Consider the following 14,210-nt stretch of genomic DNA (forward strand, 5'->3'; position numbering starts at 1 on the left):
TGCCCCAAGACCTATTGATTGCTTGAAATACTTTGAAGGAGGAGGTTATCAGAGCTGCTGTTTTAACCAATCTGTTTTATTCCTGGGTTAAAATTTCCTTAGCTGGTTGTTCCAAAAGCCTTATGAGCTAAGGGTTGCTAGAAGAATGTTTAATGATTTCCTTTTCTGCAAGTTCATAGATTGGAGTGGTTTGGGTTGGAAGGGACCTTGAAGATCATCTAGTTACAAATCCCCTGCCAGGGGCAGGGGCACCTCCCACTAGCCAGGCTTCATCCAGCCTGGCCTTGAACACCATCAGGGAGGTGGCATCCACAGCCTCCCTGGGCAACCTATTCCAGTGTCTCCCCACCCTCCCTGGAAAGAATTTCTTCCTAATCTCCCATCTAAATCTGCCCTTCTCTAGCATCAATCCATTTCCCCTCATCCTGTCACTCCCAGCCCTTGTGAATGTCCCTCCCCAGCTCTCCTGCAGCCTCTTCAGTTGCTGGAAGGCTGCTCTAAGTTCTCCCTGGAGCCTTCTCTCCTCCAGTGTGAACAACCCCAAGTCTCTCAGCCTGTCCCCACAGGGGATGTTCGGCAGCCTTCTGATTGTCTTCGTGGCCTCTTCTGGACGTGCTCCAGCAGTCCCATGTCCTTCTTACTCTGTGGGCACCAAGGACAGTGGTTTCCAGCATCACAGGGAAAAGAAAAACCCATCTTCTCATTTTAATATTCTGGGAGCAGATCCTCATGCAGCTCCGTGCTGTAGTGCTTTGGAAGTTGTGTGATTGTGCTCCAGACGAGACATAATTCACTGTCAGATGCTTTATTTTGATTCTGCTCTCTGCTGTAACTGGATGACACAGCAGCTATAATTAACTCTTCCATCATCCTTCTATTCACAGAGCATAAAATCTTTTTGCTTACTTTTGAATTAGTATATCCACGTTTCTTCAAGTGTAGAAGTGATGAGGCTTTCCCTAAAGAATGGGGAATTGTTCTTGCTGCCTTTCCCCCTCCCCCCCCATCTGAAAACAGAGTCAGGAAACAACGACTTTCCTTTCTGCAGCGCCTCAGACAGGCATGATTTGCTTAGGGACACGTATGCCTAAAACTCCCAGGGGAGGTGGAAATTAGCAGCCTGATCCTTGTTTCCCAGAGCTGGGTGGAATTCAGCCCTGCTGCAGAGTTTATCAGCCTGTTCAGCTGCTGTTTGATTGCTTGGATGTCTGGCGGCGTTAGCCGGACGTTACCTTTGCTCCCGGTGCCAAGCTGGGATTTTAACAGTATGTTCCACATTTTAAACATCCTCATAACCCACCCCCCTAAAAATAGCCTGTTCCCATTTTTAAGAACTGCTTACATAGGAATTCAGTGCTGCCTCTTGCTTGAAAGCTACAATCTTGGCACAGTGGACTATTTCAGATGCATTAGGAGCTGGGTAGCTCGTGGTACCCAGCACCCATTCATAGATCATCTTGTTACAACCCCCCTGCCGTGGGCCTCCCACTAGAGTAGGTCGCTCAAGGCCTGATGGAGCACATCACATTTTCTCATGCACATCACATTTTACCATGTGATGCAGAACAGAGATCTTTGATTTTACTGTCAGCAAGATCAGATGGTGAGAAGGGAAAGCAAAATTGTGTATGGGGCAGAAGCTCGCTGCAGCTTTCAGCCCTCCCCAGGGGATTGGTGAACCAGGCAGTGCTGCTCCCAGCTTGAGAATGATTCTCAGATTCTCCCCACACACATTCTCTGTTATTTGTGTATTGATAGAAGTTTCTCTTTCCTCTGCCAGTTTATTTCATAGTAGCAGGTAATGGCTGATGTTAGCCCTTGGGACTCCTGAAGGCCTGTTTGCATGGGGCCAGGTTTGTCCTCTTTGGCCCAAAACACTGTAGAGAAGAACTTCAATTTAGTGAGGACTTGAGGTGGTCCAGCACTGCTGGAGTTAGCAGAGAGGTTGGGGTGTACAGCAAAGGCCACTGAAGAAGAGGAGGGCAGGAGGAAGGGTTTGCTCCTCACTCCCTTTCTGGCCTGGCTTTATTTTCTCTCCTCTCCCAAAGCAGGGCTGAACTTCCTCCCCTGGGGACAGAGGAGTAGGAGGAGATTGTGTGGGAAAGGCACCAACATGTGAAGCTGCTCCATGTCAACTGGCTGGGAGGGTTGTAATGAGAGGGTGAGACTGGGAGGAGAGGTTCTCATGTTTATTATTACTTCTGCATTTTTGACCTTCTTCTGTTTGGTTTTGTTTTGATCTGCTGTGGTTTTATACCCAACTTTGATTGTCGGTGAGCGTTTGGGGACAGGGACTGCCTTCTGTTCTGCTCTCCAAACATAACGAGGACAGAGCCCAGGGGCTTTCAGTCATGTGCCACAGTGCTGGGTGCACCAAGATCTTCAGAAAGAAAGGTTTTCTGGAATGTTTTGAGAAAAATGTCTCTGTCACTGCTACCCTGCTGTGACATAAACTCTACACCCACAGCAAGAGCATCTCAACCAAATCATCCGAATGATGAGAAGCCTGAAACGCTTTCCCTGAGAAAAGCCTTGAAAAAGTGAAATGGTTTCGTGTGAAAAGGGACTCTGAGAGGCCAAGGAAATCATTTAAGATAAGACAAAGAGAAACTTGCTTCTGGCTTCTCTGATGCGCTGTGGAGAGGAAGGTGAAAATCAAATCGAAAGCAGCAAATCTCCTCCTGCTGGGCTTATTTCTGGCTGTGGCAGAGCTCCCCCCACCTCCAGCCTCTGAGTTAAAATGCCAGCAGAATGTTTTAGAAGGCTGCTCATGTAATGGAGAACGAGAGTCTCCAGGGTTATGTCAGACAAAAATTATTTTTAGCCATGTTATAAGCCCTCATGCCTCGGGGAAGAAATCAGCCGCTGAAGAAGCTGACGTGTCCCCACCAGGCAAGCTTTAATAACATTATTCTCTGGATTTCTTACTCTCCTGCCAAGCATCCGAGGATCTGCACTGTCAAGAGTCCCCAGACTAGATTGTAGGCTCTAATCCCTGTGTGATCTAATATGCAAATCCCTTTCTGTGTAATTATTGTTCAGGAAAGACGTTCTGGGGTCTGAATTCTTCATTCCCTGAAGGTGGCTGTTGAGGCTGAGGTTTGTAAACAGCCTGGGTTATTCCTGGGCAAAAACCTGCCCTGGTTTTCATAGATGGGTTTAGACAAGCACAAGTGATTCCAGTTTAGAGCAGCCTTGCAAAGGTGTAGATCTGCAGGCTGGGGTCAGAGTGGCTGGAGAGCTCCCAAACACAGAGGGACCTGGGGGTGCTGATTGACAGCCGCCTAAACATGAGCCAGCAGTGTGCCCAGGTGGCCAAGAGGGCCAAGGGCATCCTGGCCTGCATTAGGAATAGTGTGGCCAGCAGGAGCAGGGAGGTCATTGTGCCCCTGTACTCTGCATTCGTTAGGCCACACCTTGAGTACTCTGTCCAGTTCTGGGCCCCTCAGTTTAGGAAGGACATCGAGACACTTGAATGTGTCCAGAGAAGGGCAACAAGGCTGGGGAGAGGCCTTGAGCACAGCCCTGTGAGGAGAGGCTGAGGGAGCTGGGGTTGCTTAGCCTGGAGAAGAGAAGGCTCAGGGGTGACCTCATTGCCCTCTACAACTACCTGAAAGGAGGTTGTAGCCAGGAAGGGGTTGGTCTCTTCTCCCAGGCACCCAGCACCAGAACAAGGGGACACAGTCTCAAGCTGTGCCAGGGGAGGTTTAGACTCAAAGTGAGGAGAAAGTTCTTCCCTGAGAGAGTCATTTGTCATTGGGATGTGCTGCCCAGGGAGGTGGTGGAGTCCCCATCCCTGGAGGTGTTCAAGAGGGGCTTGGATGTGGCACTTGGTGCCATGGTCTAGTTATGAGGTCTGTGGAGACAGGTTGGACTTGATGATCCTTGGGGACTCTTGCAACCTTAGTTATACTGTGAGACTGTGATAAATGGCAGGAAGAGGGTGCAAGTCCTTGATGTCTTCAAATCTTTTATGGGTGGAAAACAAGCAGCTGGAAACCACTGGATTGGTCTCTAGTTGGTTTGGTGGGGTTTTCTTAAAGCACTTAAGACTCAATAAAAATTAGTGTGCCCCAAAGCTTTGGTGCTGCAGAGGTGGTGTTTGTCTGTGACTGGGAATGGAGAGAACAAATATTCATGGAATCAACAAATGGTTTGGGTTGAAAGGGACCTCAAAGATCATCCGGTTCCAACCACTCTGCCATGGGTGGGAACACCTCCCACCAGCCCAGGTTGCTGAAAGCTTCATCCAGCCTGGCCTTGAACACCTCCAGGGAGGGAGCAGCCACAGCCCCTGTAGATAACCTGTTCCAGTATCTCCCCACCCTCACTCCAAAGAGTTTCTTCCTCATCTCCAGTCTCAATCTCCTCTCTTCCAGCTCAGAGCCATTGCCCCTTGTCCTGTCACTCCAAGCCCTTGTCAAAAGTCCCTCCCCAGCTCCTCTGTAGCCCCCTCCAGGTCCTGGAAGGATGCTCTAAGATCTCCTCAGAGCCTTCTCCTTCTTTTTGCACACAAGGTTCTCATACCAGAGATGTGGATCTTTTTTAACAGGAGGCGGTAAAGAGAGCTCTGGGACGGGCTCTCAGATTGGCAGCAGTGCCTGAGAACATGATAATGTTTCTTTTTTGTACATGAGAGTGCTGGGAGGGGGTTGCAGGCTTCAGCAGACCTCTCTACCCTCTCTGCGTGGCTCCGGCCTTCCCACACAGCTCCTGAGCTGCTCCAACATTGTGTTGCACTTAATTAAATGTGCAGCATTGTCAGGGCGTGTAACAGGATCTGGCTGACGCTTTACCCACATTCCCCTCCCCTGACTGTCTCCTCTGAGGCCTTTGTAGAGAATGTTTGCAGAATGACTTCAATTCCTGTGTGTGGCTGGGCTGGGATGTTCTGCAGCAGGCAGAGGAGAGAGGGAGGCCTGCAGTGAGCAGGAAGGGTGCCGGTTTGCTCTGTCAGTGCCCATGTGAAGTGCAGTGCCCATGTGAAGTGCAGTGCCCATGTGAAGCACAGTGCCCATGTGAAGTGCAGTGCTCATGTCCAGTGCAGTGCCCATGTGAAGCACAGTGCCCATGTGAAGCACAGTGCCCATGTGAAGTGCAGTGCCCATGTGAAGCACAGTGCCCATGTGAAGTGCAGTGCCCATGTCCTGTGGTCACTCCACATCTCCACGCTCAGCAGTGCCTCTTTTCCTGCCGTTTCCAGCAGTGACTCCAGCAGCAGCTCCAGCGACGAGTCCCCAGCGCGGTCGGTTCAGTCGACAGCTGTCCCGGCCCCTGCCTCCCAGCTGCTTCCCTCTCTGGAGAAGGATGAACCCCGGAAAAGTTTTGGGATCAAGGTTCAGAATCTTCCAGTGCGCTCAACAGGTAAATTCACCTGGGGAAGTGAAATGGGGGCCAAGAGGAAGAGGGCTGGGGGACTGGTTGAATAACCCTTATGGTGTCTTTGTCATGTGCTGCCTCCATGGGCAGGATTCTGTCTCTGCTTCTGCGTCAGTTCTTGTGTGACAGCCGGAAAATTGCTTCATCAGTGACCATCTGTCCTGCAGGTCCCTACCTGGAGTCCCTGTGCTTGAGCACTTACAGCTACTGGAGCTCGGTGCTTTCAAACAGTCCTGTGCTTTCCCTGGGGAGAAGCCTGCACCAGCTCAGATTTGCCCCTTAAAACTTGGGACTGTTCATTCTTGCCCTGTTTCAGGTTCTTTCTAACACAAAAACTTCAGGGTTTTCTCTTGTGCTGTTCAGTGCTGAGAACTACCAGGGAGCATGTGCATAGATTGGTTTATGTTGGAAAGGACCTTAAAGATCATCCAATTTCAACCCTATTGCCATGGGCAGGGATGCCTCTCACCAGCCCAGGTGGCTCAAGACCTCATCCAACCTGACCTTGAACACCTCCAGGCAGGGGGCATCCACAGCCTCCCTGGGCAACCTGTTCCAGTGTCTCCCCACCCTCACTGTGACTATTCATCATGGCATTGAATATTCCATGCAAGAAGCCCCTGGCTCGAGGAGTGCATGTGATGACTGTGCTGAAGACAGGAGAGATCCCATGGGAAAAAAACAGCATGGGATCATCTGTGAAGCACTTCAGTGCACTGCATTCAAACAGTCTGTGGTAACTTGGTGAGCAGCACCTCACAGTGTTGATGTTCTTGCTGTAGAATTGATTTCTGTGACGATCCTTCAAGTGACACAACACTGAGGTGGATACCCACAGAGCCCAGGCAGGGCATGAGGCTGTGAGTCAAATGTGGCAAACTGATGAATCTGCCAAGTTGCCTTCCTGAGCTGAGTGCTGTGGAGCTTTGCTCTCCCTTCCAAGGTGCCTTATCCCAGCTTAGGAGCACTGCTCTACGCAGTGTCCCTGTGGGATTGTTGCTGAAGTAACAGAGCACTGTGAGCTCTTCTTCATCTTGAATGGGAGCTCTCTTAGAAATGGTAACTGCACGCTGCCAGCTTTAGTCACAGAATCATTTTGGTTGGAAGAGACCTTTAAGATCATCTAGTCCAACCCTTAACCCAGCACTGCCAGGGCATTACTAAACCATGGCCCTCAGCACCGCATCTCCATGGCTTTGAAACCCCTCCAGGGGTGGGGACTCCACTACTGCCCTGGGCAGCCCTGGTCCAAGTCTTGACAACCCTTTTGGGGAAGAAACTGTTCCTCATGTCCAACCTATACCTCCCCTGGGGCAACTTGAGGCTGTTTCCTCTTGTCCAGTTGCTTTTTCCTTGGGAGAAGAGACCAACCTCCACCTGTCTCCAGCCTCCTTTCAGGGAGTTGTAGAGAGACAGAAGATCTCCCTTCAGCTTCCTCTTCTCCAGGCTGACCAATCTCAGTTCCCTTGGCTGCTCCTCACCAGCCCTGTTTTCCAGACCCTTCACCAGCTTGGTTGCTGTTCTTTGGACCCTCCACAGCACCTCAGTGCCCTCCTTTAGCTGTGTAAAACCTTGTGTATGGAGTTCCTTGGGTTTAAAAATCAAGACAGAGGTCATCCAGATGCTTCTGACAGTGCCAAAACTAAGACCCCAAATTAACAGGGCCCTTCTGGGAGCGCTCAGTCCAAGGTCAGAGTGGACAGAGTCACATTTCTGGCAGATCAGATTTCTTTGTGTCTTTTGTGGTGCTGTTACATTGGTGACCCCCTGTTTTTATAGCATGAATGTTTATTTGTTGGGTTAGATACAAGCCTTAAGGATGGACTTTTCCATGAATTCAAGAAGTATGGGAAGGTGACGTCGGTGCAGATCCACGGAGCTTCTGAGGAGCGCTACGGCCTGGTGTTCTTCCGACAGCAGGAGGACCAGGAGAAAGCACTAAATGCCTCCAAAGGAAAACTTTTCTTTGGCATGCAGATTGAGGTCACAGCCTGGATAGGACCAGGTAAGGCCCATGTCCTCCTTGCACTGGGTGTGTGACCTCTCTGGGCATACTTCCAGGCTGTTTAAAGAGGTGGTGTAGGAGTAGGGAATGTGTGAAAACTAACAGTGTTGTAGAGAGACTGGGAAATCCACCAGAGGAAATTGCAGAGTGAGAAGAGTGGATGCTCTTGGCTCAGACAGGGGAGAGAGTTCCAGTTTGAAACCTCAGAGGAGGAACCCTGCCATTCTCTCCCAACAGTGGGATCTGCTGCTGCTGGAAGAAATGATCTCATCTGCCATGTCTCACTGGAGCAGAAGCCAGTGGGTGGTGTAAGGGTAGCACTGAGTCCACACAGGCTTGGGTTTTCTCTTTGTAATTAAAGCAGCTAATGATGGCTGCGTTTCTGAGGCTGAGGCAGCGTAGCCTGGATGACTGACCAGTGAAAACTGCAGCACTGAGCATGTGGTTGAGTTCCCAGTCTAAAAACTGATCTGTGAAAACAAACCTCTTCCACGTGCTGCTGCTCAGGTGCAGTGCAGCCTGTTTGGAATGCAGGCATTCAAGCGTTAATACTTGTTCAAAGAGTGAATGTCTAGAGCAGCAGCTGGCAAACAGAGCTCCCTTTCACCTGAGGTGCTCCAGGTCCTCACCCCTCACCCAGTGGTGTGAGACAGAGATTTTGAATTGCACAGAAATAACACATGACTTACATTTTTGTCAGAGACATTGGTTGCTCTGGTTCACATTCATAGATTCATAGAATGGGTTGGGTTCGAGGAGACCTTCAAGATCATCCAGTTCCACCCCCCAGCCATGGGCAGAGACATCTCCCACTAGCCCAGGTTGCTCAAGGCCTTGTCCAAGCTGGTCTTGAACACCAACAGGGAGGGGGCAGCCACAGCCTTCCTGAGCAACCTGTTCCAGTGTCTCCCCACCCTCACTCTCAAGAATTTCTTCCTAATCTCCAGTGTCAATCTCCCCTCCTCCAGTTTCAATCAATTCCCTCTTGTACTATCACTACAAGCCCTTGCAAAAAGTCCCTATCTGCTTATCAGGAAATCATAGAATGGTTTTAAGTTGAAAGGGACCTTAGAGATCACCTACTTCAACCTCCCTGCAGGGACATGTCTCAACTGGACTGGGCTGCTCAAGGCCTCATCCAAGCTGGCCTTGAATCCCCCCAGGGAGGAGGCATCTGCAACTTCCCTGGGCAACCCATTCCAGAGCCTCACCAAGTAGACTTGAACAAACAAATCAACCTGAACCAAACCCAGATGAAGACCCAAACTTCCCTGCTTTACAAATTTCTTGCTCTCTTTTGCCTCTAGAAACAGAAAGTGAGAATGAATTTCGTCCTCTGGATGAAAGGATAGATGAGTTTCACCCCAAAGCAACCAGAACTCTCTTCATTGGCAACCTGGAGAAGACAACCACCTACCATGACCTTCGCAACATCTTCCAGCGCTTCGGTGGAATAGTGGTAGGTCACTTCTCTGTGCTGCCTGAGGCCTCCTTGCCTGATCTTTCTCTACTGACCTGCAATAATGCTGCAAGCAGTGGGAAATGGTGTTGTGAAGGACAGAAAAGTCAGCCTGTGAATAATAATCTGGGCTGAAAAGCCTAACTAGGTACCTGGGATGAAAATAGGCTCTTTTCATGTGGAATCGATACAACTCGGTGATAGAGCTTCAGTTTCCTGTTGATTGCTGAAACAAAGGGCTGGCTGTGGAAGTAGCCATCAGCTGCCACAGTCTGTGCCCTGACAGCAGGACAGGAGAGGCACAGAGCAGATGGATTCCTGATGACACACAAGGGATTTAGGGTTTCAGCTGATTGAGGTAGAGCAGCAGTCATCTCCTCTCTCCTCCTCTCTCTCCTCTTTTCTCTCCCCTCTGCTCTTTTCTCTCCCCTCTCCTCTTTTCTCTCCCCTCTCCTCTTTTCTCTCCCCTCTCCTCTTTTCTCTCCCCTCTCCTCTTTTCTCTCCCCTCTCCTCTTTTCTCTCTCCTCTCTCCTCTGAAAGGGAAATGTGCTTCCATGTAGGATGTGGACAAATCCAAAGTGTACATTTTATGTTGTGTGGCAGCTCTTGTACTTCCCTCCTCTGCTGTACCCCTGACATCAACGCCGATTTATCAACTCACGTGGTGTCTGTGGTTTAAACCCTTTTCTAATGTTAGAGCAGCAGAGCTGTCCTGATAAAGATGCTTATCAGTGGCAGTGCACTGCCTGGAAATTGGCTTTTCAGTGACTAGTGCTGTCCTGTCAGTGTTCTTTATCGGGCAGAACGCAGCAGCAGCGCTGCCTTGCACAATTTCCATGAAAACTTAAAAGCCCAGGTGGAAAAGGGCCCAGCTTTATAACCTTTCCTGTGGATAATGAGCAAAGTAATGATATTTTATTTGCCTGTCAGAAGAAATTGCTTGCCCAGGGTGAGTGGTCAAGTATAATTTGCCATGGTTGCACTTAGTGCTACTTCAACCTCCTGGAAATGTAGTCCTCTATTAGTATTCCACTTAAATCATTAGGCCGGGGCTGTAGAAGTCTAATAGTTGTGTAAATCTCCCTGCTTACTTCTGTTTCCTCAGATAAAGAGCTCTTGGGTGAGCCTGTATCAAAGTGCTGCCTTGTCCCTAAATTTATTACCCATGAAATTAGTCTGTCCTGAGTGCTGGAGCATTGGTGCTGGGGTTGGTGTGCTGGCGTTGGCACGCAGCTCACAAAGGAAGCTTGGGCTGTTTCCACACACACAACTCAGCACTCCACCTGCTATTTTCAGCTCACAATGAATCACAACATCAGGAGTTCGTTCAGAGGCTCTCAGTGCATTTGCCAGTGCTAGTACTGAGCTGGAATGTTAACCAGATGTTAGCTCTGAGCTCGCTGGGGTTGTGAAATGGATCAGAATTAGCCTTTATTTGGCTTCCTTAGGACTGTGCCTACCTTCGAACAGGCCTGTGGTGGCTTGGGATCAAACGTCAGCAGTGGGAGAAGTTGAGGATCTTCTTTGCCTTCAGGATGGTTCAAGAGATGTGCCCAACATCAATTTCTGTTTCCAGGAATAGGATGGATCATGTTTATTTGGAAAAGAAACCCCATTTGGCTCTGAAATGAGGATGGGAGCAGGCTGTTTCCTCTTGAGCCGTGGCGAGCACAGACGAACCTCTGCTCCTTTGCCATCTTAAACTCTCTGTTGATCAGATCAGGCTTACTTCTGCAGGCTGCAGCTCTCAATCTGCATTCCAAAGAGCTTTTCCCCACATCAGTAGGGATTTGGTTTTGCCACTGAGTGAGACCCACAGGGACAGTGAAGTTTTTAGCTGTCTGCTGTTATTTCTATCCTCTCTCTGAAGAAAATCTTGATGAAAGCTTGCTTGCTGTGACTGTGTCTCCAGAAAAGTCTAATGGGGTCTGTGGAACATCCTCTCCTGCCCATTGCTGACTGTGGATGGTTCTGTTTGGTGTCTTCCCCCAGGATATTGACATCAAGAAGGTGAATGGTGTCCCTCAGTATGCCTTCCTACAGTACTGCGACATCGCCAGCGTCTGCAAAGCCATTAAGAAGATGGATGGGGAGTACCTGGGAAACAACCGGCTCAAGGTAAGGAAACCCTCCCTAGACTGCATCCTTCTCCCTCTTACTTCAGTTAGGGCAGCTCAGTTTATGGAGATAAGATGTTTTTACTGTGTAGAGCAAGGTGTTTTTAATGCCTGGGTGATGCTTTCAGCCACCACCAGAACTGGGATTCACCAGGATTTTTGTGGCAGGGTTGAGTGGCCCTGGGGACTGACACTCCCTGGCCTCAAAGGATGTTCTGATACTGCTGACAAACAGGGGCTGTCCCTCCCCAGAGCTGCCAACCTGTCACATTCCAGAGGTGTTGGAACTGCAGAAGAGGCCAGTGTTGTCCCACACTGGAATGATTTCAGCTTACAGAATTCATTCTTACTAATTCCTCTCTGGTTTTTGCCTCGCTCGCACCACTACCAGATGCTAATTGTAGCAAAGCCATACAAGCAGCCCCACTTCCTTCAGATCCCATGGATTAGGAGTGCTCTGTTCAGTCAGTGTAAGACTTCTGCCCTGTTCTGATGCAAGTTTTGCCCTTCTGTGTGCAGCTGGGGTTTGGGAAGAGCATGCCTACCAACTGTGTGTGGTTAGATGGTCTCTCCACCAACGTTACGGATCAGTATTTAACTCGACATTTCTGCCGCTACGGGCCTGTGGTGAAGGTAGGTGGGAGGCTTTGCCATCTGCTTTCAAAGTTGTTCCTGTCTTCCTTTCTTCCCATCCTGTCCTTTCAACCCCCAACTGTCCAGGGCTTTAGTGGTCAGCTAGAGAAATTCTCTCTGGGGTGTCATTTGGCTGACAGGACTCCATAGCTTTGTATGCTCTCTATCCAATCCCTAAAGCAGCTGCTTCTGGTGTTCTGGGATTAAAGAAAACCAAACCCAACCCAACCAACCCAGAAGTGTTTTGAATGAGCTGAGCTAATGAGTGTTGGAAACCATTTGTTGCTCTTGTGCAGTACAGTCTCTCCCAAATCCAATTTTCTTGGGAAGGCAAACACTGGAGAGGAATGTCTAATGCTGTAGTTAACACTCAGGTGTGCTAATTGCATCATTAGACATAACTCTGTGTTTTGCATCTGACCAAAAAATGACTTTTTAAGAGCAGTTAGCATAGGCACACTGACAGGAGTGCATGAAAGAAGAGAGGAAGTCAATGAGGGTGCCATGGACTCAGCCCACACAGCAGGAGTGCATTGGATCGGTGCTAGAGATTTACACACCTGCTTAAACTTAAGCCTGCCACTTGTCCTGGGTCTTTCTTTTGGACACTGATGTGCTTCAGGCTAAGCCACACGTGTGTAAATCCTCACAGGATCAGGGTCTTGCCTCCTTAAAAGGACTTTTTGTGGGTTTGTGTTGCAGCTCTGGCATTAGTGTAGCTGTTGTTGCTTGAATAACAAGTTTAAAGCTGATATTTCTAGATCAGGCGTTGAGCAGCTGGCTAAGTGGTAGCGCAGAAACTGCTTCCATTTGGGGATGAAATGTTCCCTTCACCTTTTTTCCCCCCTAAAACACACTGGAAAGTGTTTCCTCCCCCCCCCAATAAAAAAAACCCAACAAACCCTACAAGTAAAGCAAGAGAAAATGAACAGGAGCAAAAGTCAATTCCAAACCTCAGTCACCAAAGAAAACAAAAGTAAAATACAGAAAAACAAAATAAAGGCATAAAATCCCTCAAGCCACAGTATCCACAGCTCAAAGCAGTCCCGTGGCCTTTGGATTGTCTCTTCAGCATGACCAATATGCCTCATCAGAAAAAACAAGCCAAGAAACCAAAAATTGACCTTGCTGAAAAATGCAACTTCCTTCCTGGTATCCTCATGACTTAGGATTTTGTTGGGACTGACATTTAAGTCCTGTGGATGAGGCTCTTATTTGGATTTTGTTTTGTTTTTTTGTTTTTTACAGGTGGTGTTTGACCGCTTAAAAGGCATGGCCCTGGTTCTCTACAATGAGATTGAATATGCACAAGCAGCTGTAAAAGAGACCAAGGGGAGGAAAATCGGTGGGAATAAGATTAAGGTGTGCAGAGTGAACCTCCAAAACAAACAAACAAACAAAAAAACAACCCCCCAAAACCCCCCAAAGCAACCCAGAAACCAACTGCATTTAGGCCTCACCCCTCAAACGCTGCCATTGCAGACTGCCAGCCCAAAGGAATACTCAGTGGGATGCCTCTGTCCCAGGCATCAGAGGCTTAAACTGATTTTCTCTATTGGGCTTACCAAGATGTTAGGGTGTCTTGAGCTGGTACCTACAAAGCCTTCTCCAGTACTCTGCCGTTCGTTTCACTGAACTTGTCTCTCTGAGCTCCTGAGTCTTGGTGTCTGTGTTCCTGCCTCATTTACCTGAATCCAAGGCAAACTTCTGTCCATTTCCATGGTAGAAAAGTGAAATCTGAGGGTGTGAAGTTCCTCTGGGGTAACCCATCATGGTGTGAGCTCCTTTGGGGTAACCCATCATGGTGTGACCTCCAGGATCACCCATCATGGTATGAGCTCCTTTGGGATAACCCATCGTGGTGTGAACTCCTCTGGGATAACCCACCATGGTGTGAGTTCCTCCAGGGTAACCCACTGTAGTGTATATTCCTCCAGGATTGCACATCACTCATTTCAGCTGCTGATGCCCAGGCCTTTGACCTGGCTGAGGCCATCCACAGTGGCTTGCACACTGCGGTCATGGGGTACAGCAGCCCAAGCATGAAACCATCTCCTTCCTTAACAGAGCAATAAATGAAACCCACTTGCTTAAAAAACCCAAGAGAAACTACTTTCCAGCTGGAGCCACACTTCTCACTTACAGGGCTGTCTTGGATTTGGGTCAATGTGGTAATACCTGTTCCAACTGTCCCATCAGTTCCACTAACTGGGGACGTGAGGTGTCAACCAACCCTCTGAATTAGCTTCCTCCTCCTCCTTTCTTCTCTCCTATTAAAGAGTGGGTAACAATTTCCAGCATGATCTCTCCTCTGGTGTATTATTAACCTAGCAGCTTCACCCCCACTGGGTTTAGGAGTTGGCTGTGTGGTCATTTGGAAGCGTGGTGCTGGAGCAGAAACAGCCTTGATGTGCAATCAAACGTGTGGCCATGTGCAAGTTTCACATCTTGTCTTTGTGGGTCCTGCTACTTAGCAGCAAGCAGCACCCTCAATGCACATCCCTCTGTGCTCCACTCCTGTGGTCATACAAGTGCCTGGGCTGACTGCTGTAAAAAAACAGGAAGCAGTGTTAAAAACGCTGCCTTCTGTGACATACATTTAGTTAAATCCATTTGA

At 48.9% G+C, this 14,210-nt stretch overlaps 1 protein-coding gene across 3 annotated transcripts in view; it reads left to right on the forward strand.

Moving 5' to 3' along the window:
- The window catches only part of SPEN (spen family transcriptional repressor), an 81,439-nt gene that overhangs the window by 48,904 nt on the left and 18,325 nt on the right, over positions 1-14,210 (forward strand). For 2 of the 3 annotated variants that reach the window (XM_054175836.1, XM_054175837.1), the window contains exons 4-9: positions 5,204-5,364; positions 7,184-7,384; positions 8,692-8,843; positions 10,836-10,961; positions 11,480-11,593; positions 12,842-12,955. In XM_054175836.1, the coding sequence (XP_054031811.1) occupies positions 5,204-5,364; positions 7,184-7,384; positions 8,692-8,843; positions 10,836-10,961; positions 11,480-11,593; positions 12,842-12,955 (868 nt within the window). The remainder of the gene's footprint in view (positions 1-5,203; positions 5,365-7,183; positions 7,385-8,691; positions 8,844-10,835; positions 10,962-11,479; positions 11,594-12,841; positions 12,956-14,210) is intronic. The other variant, XM_054175838.1, reaches the window with a different exon arrangement.

This window comes from Dryobates pubescens, chromosome 33 (assembly GCF_014839835.1).
Source record: "Dryobates pubescens isolate bDryPub1 chromosome 33, bDryPub1.pri, whole genome shotgun sequence".
In the NCBI taxonomy this organism is placed as follows: domain Eukaryota; kingdom Metazoa; phylum Chordata; class Aves; order Piciformes; family Picidae; genus Dryobates; species Dryobates pubescens.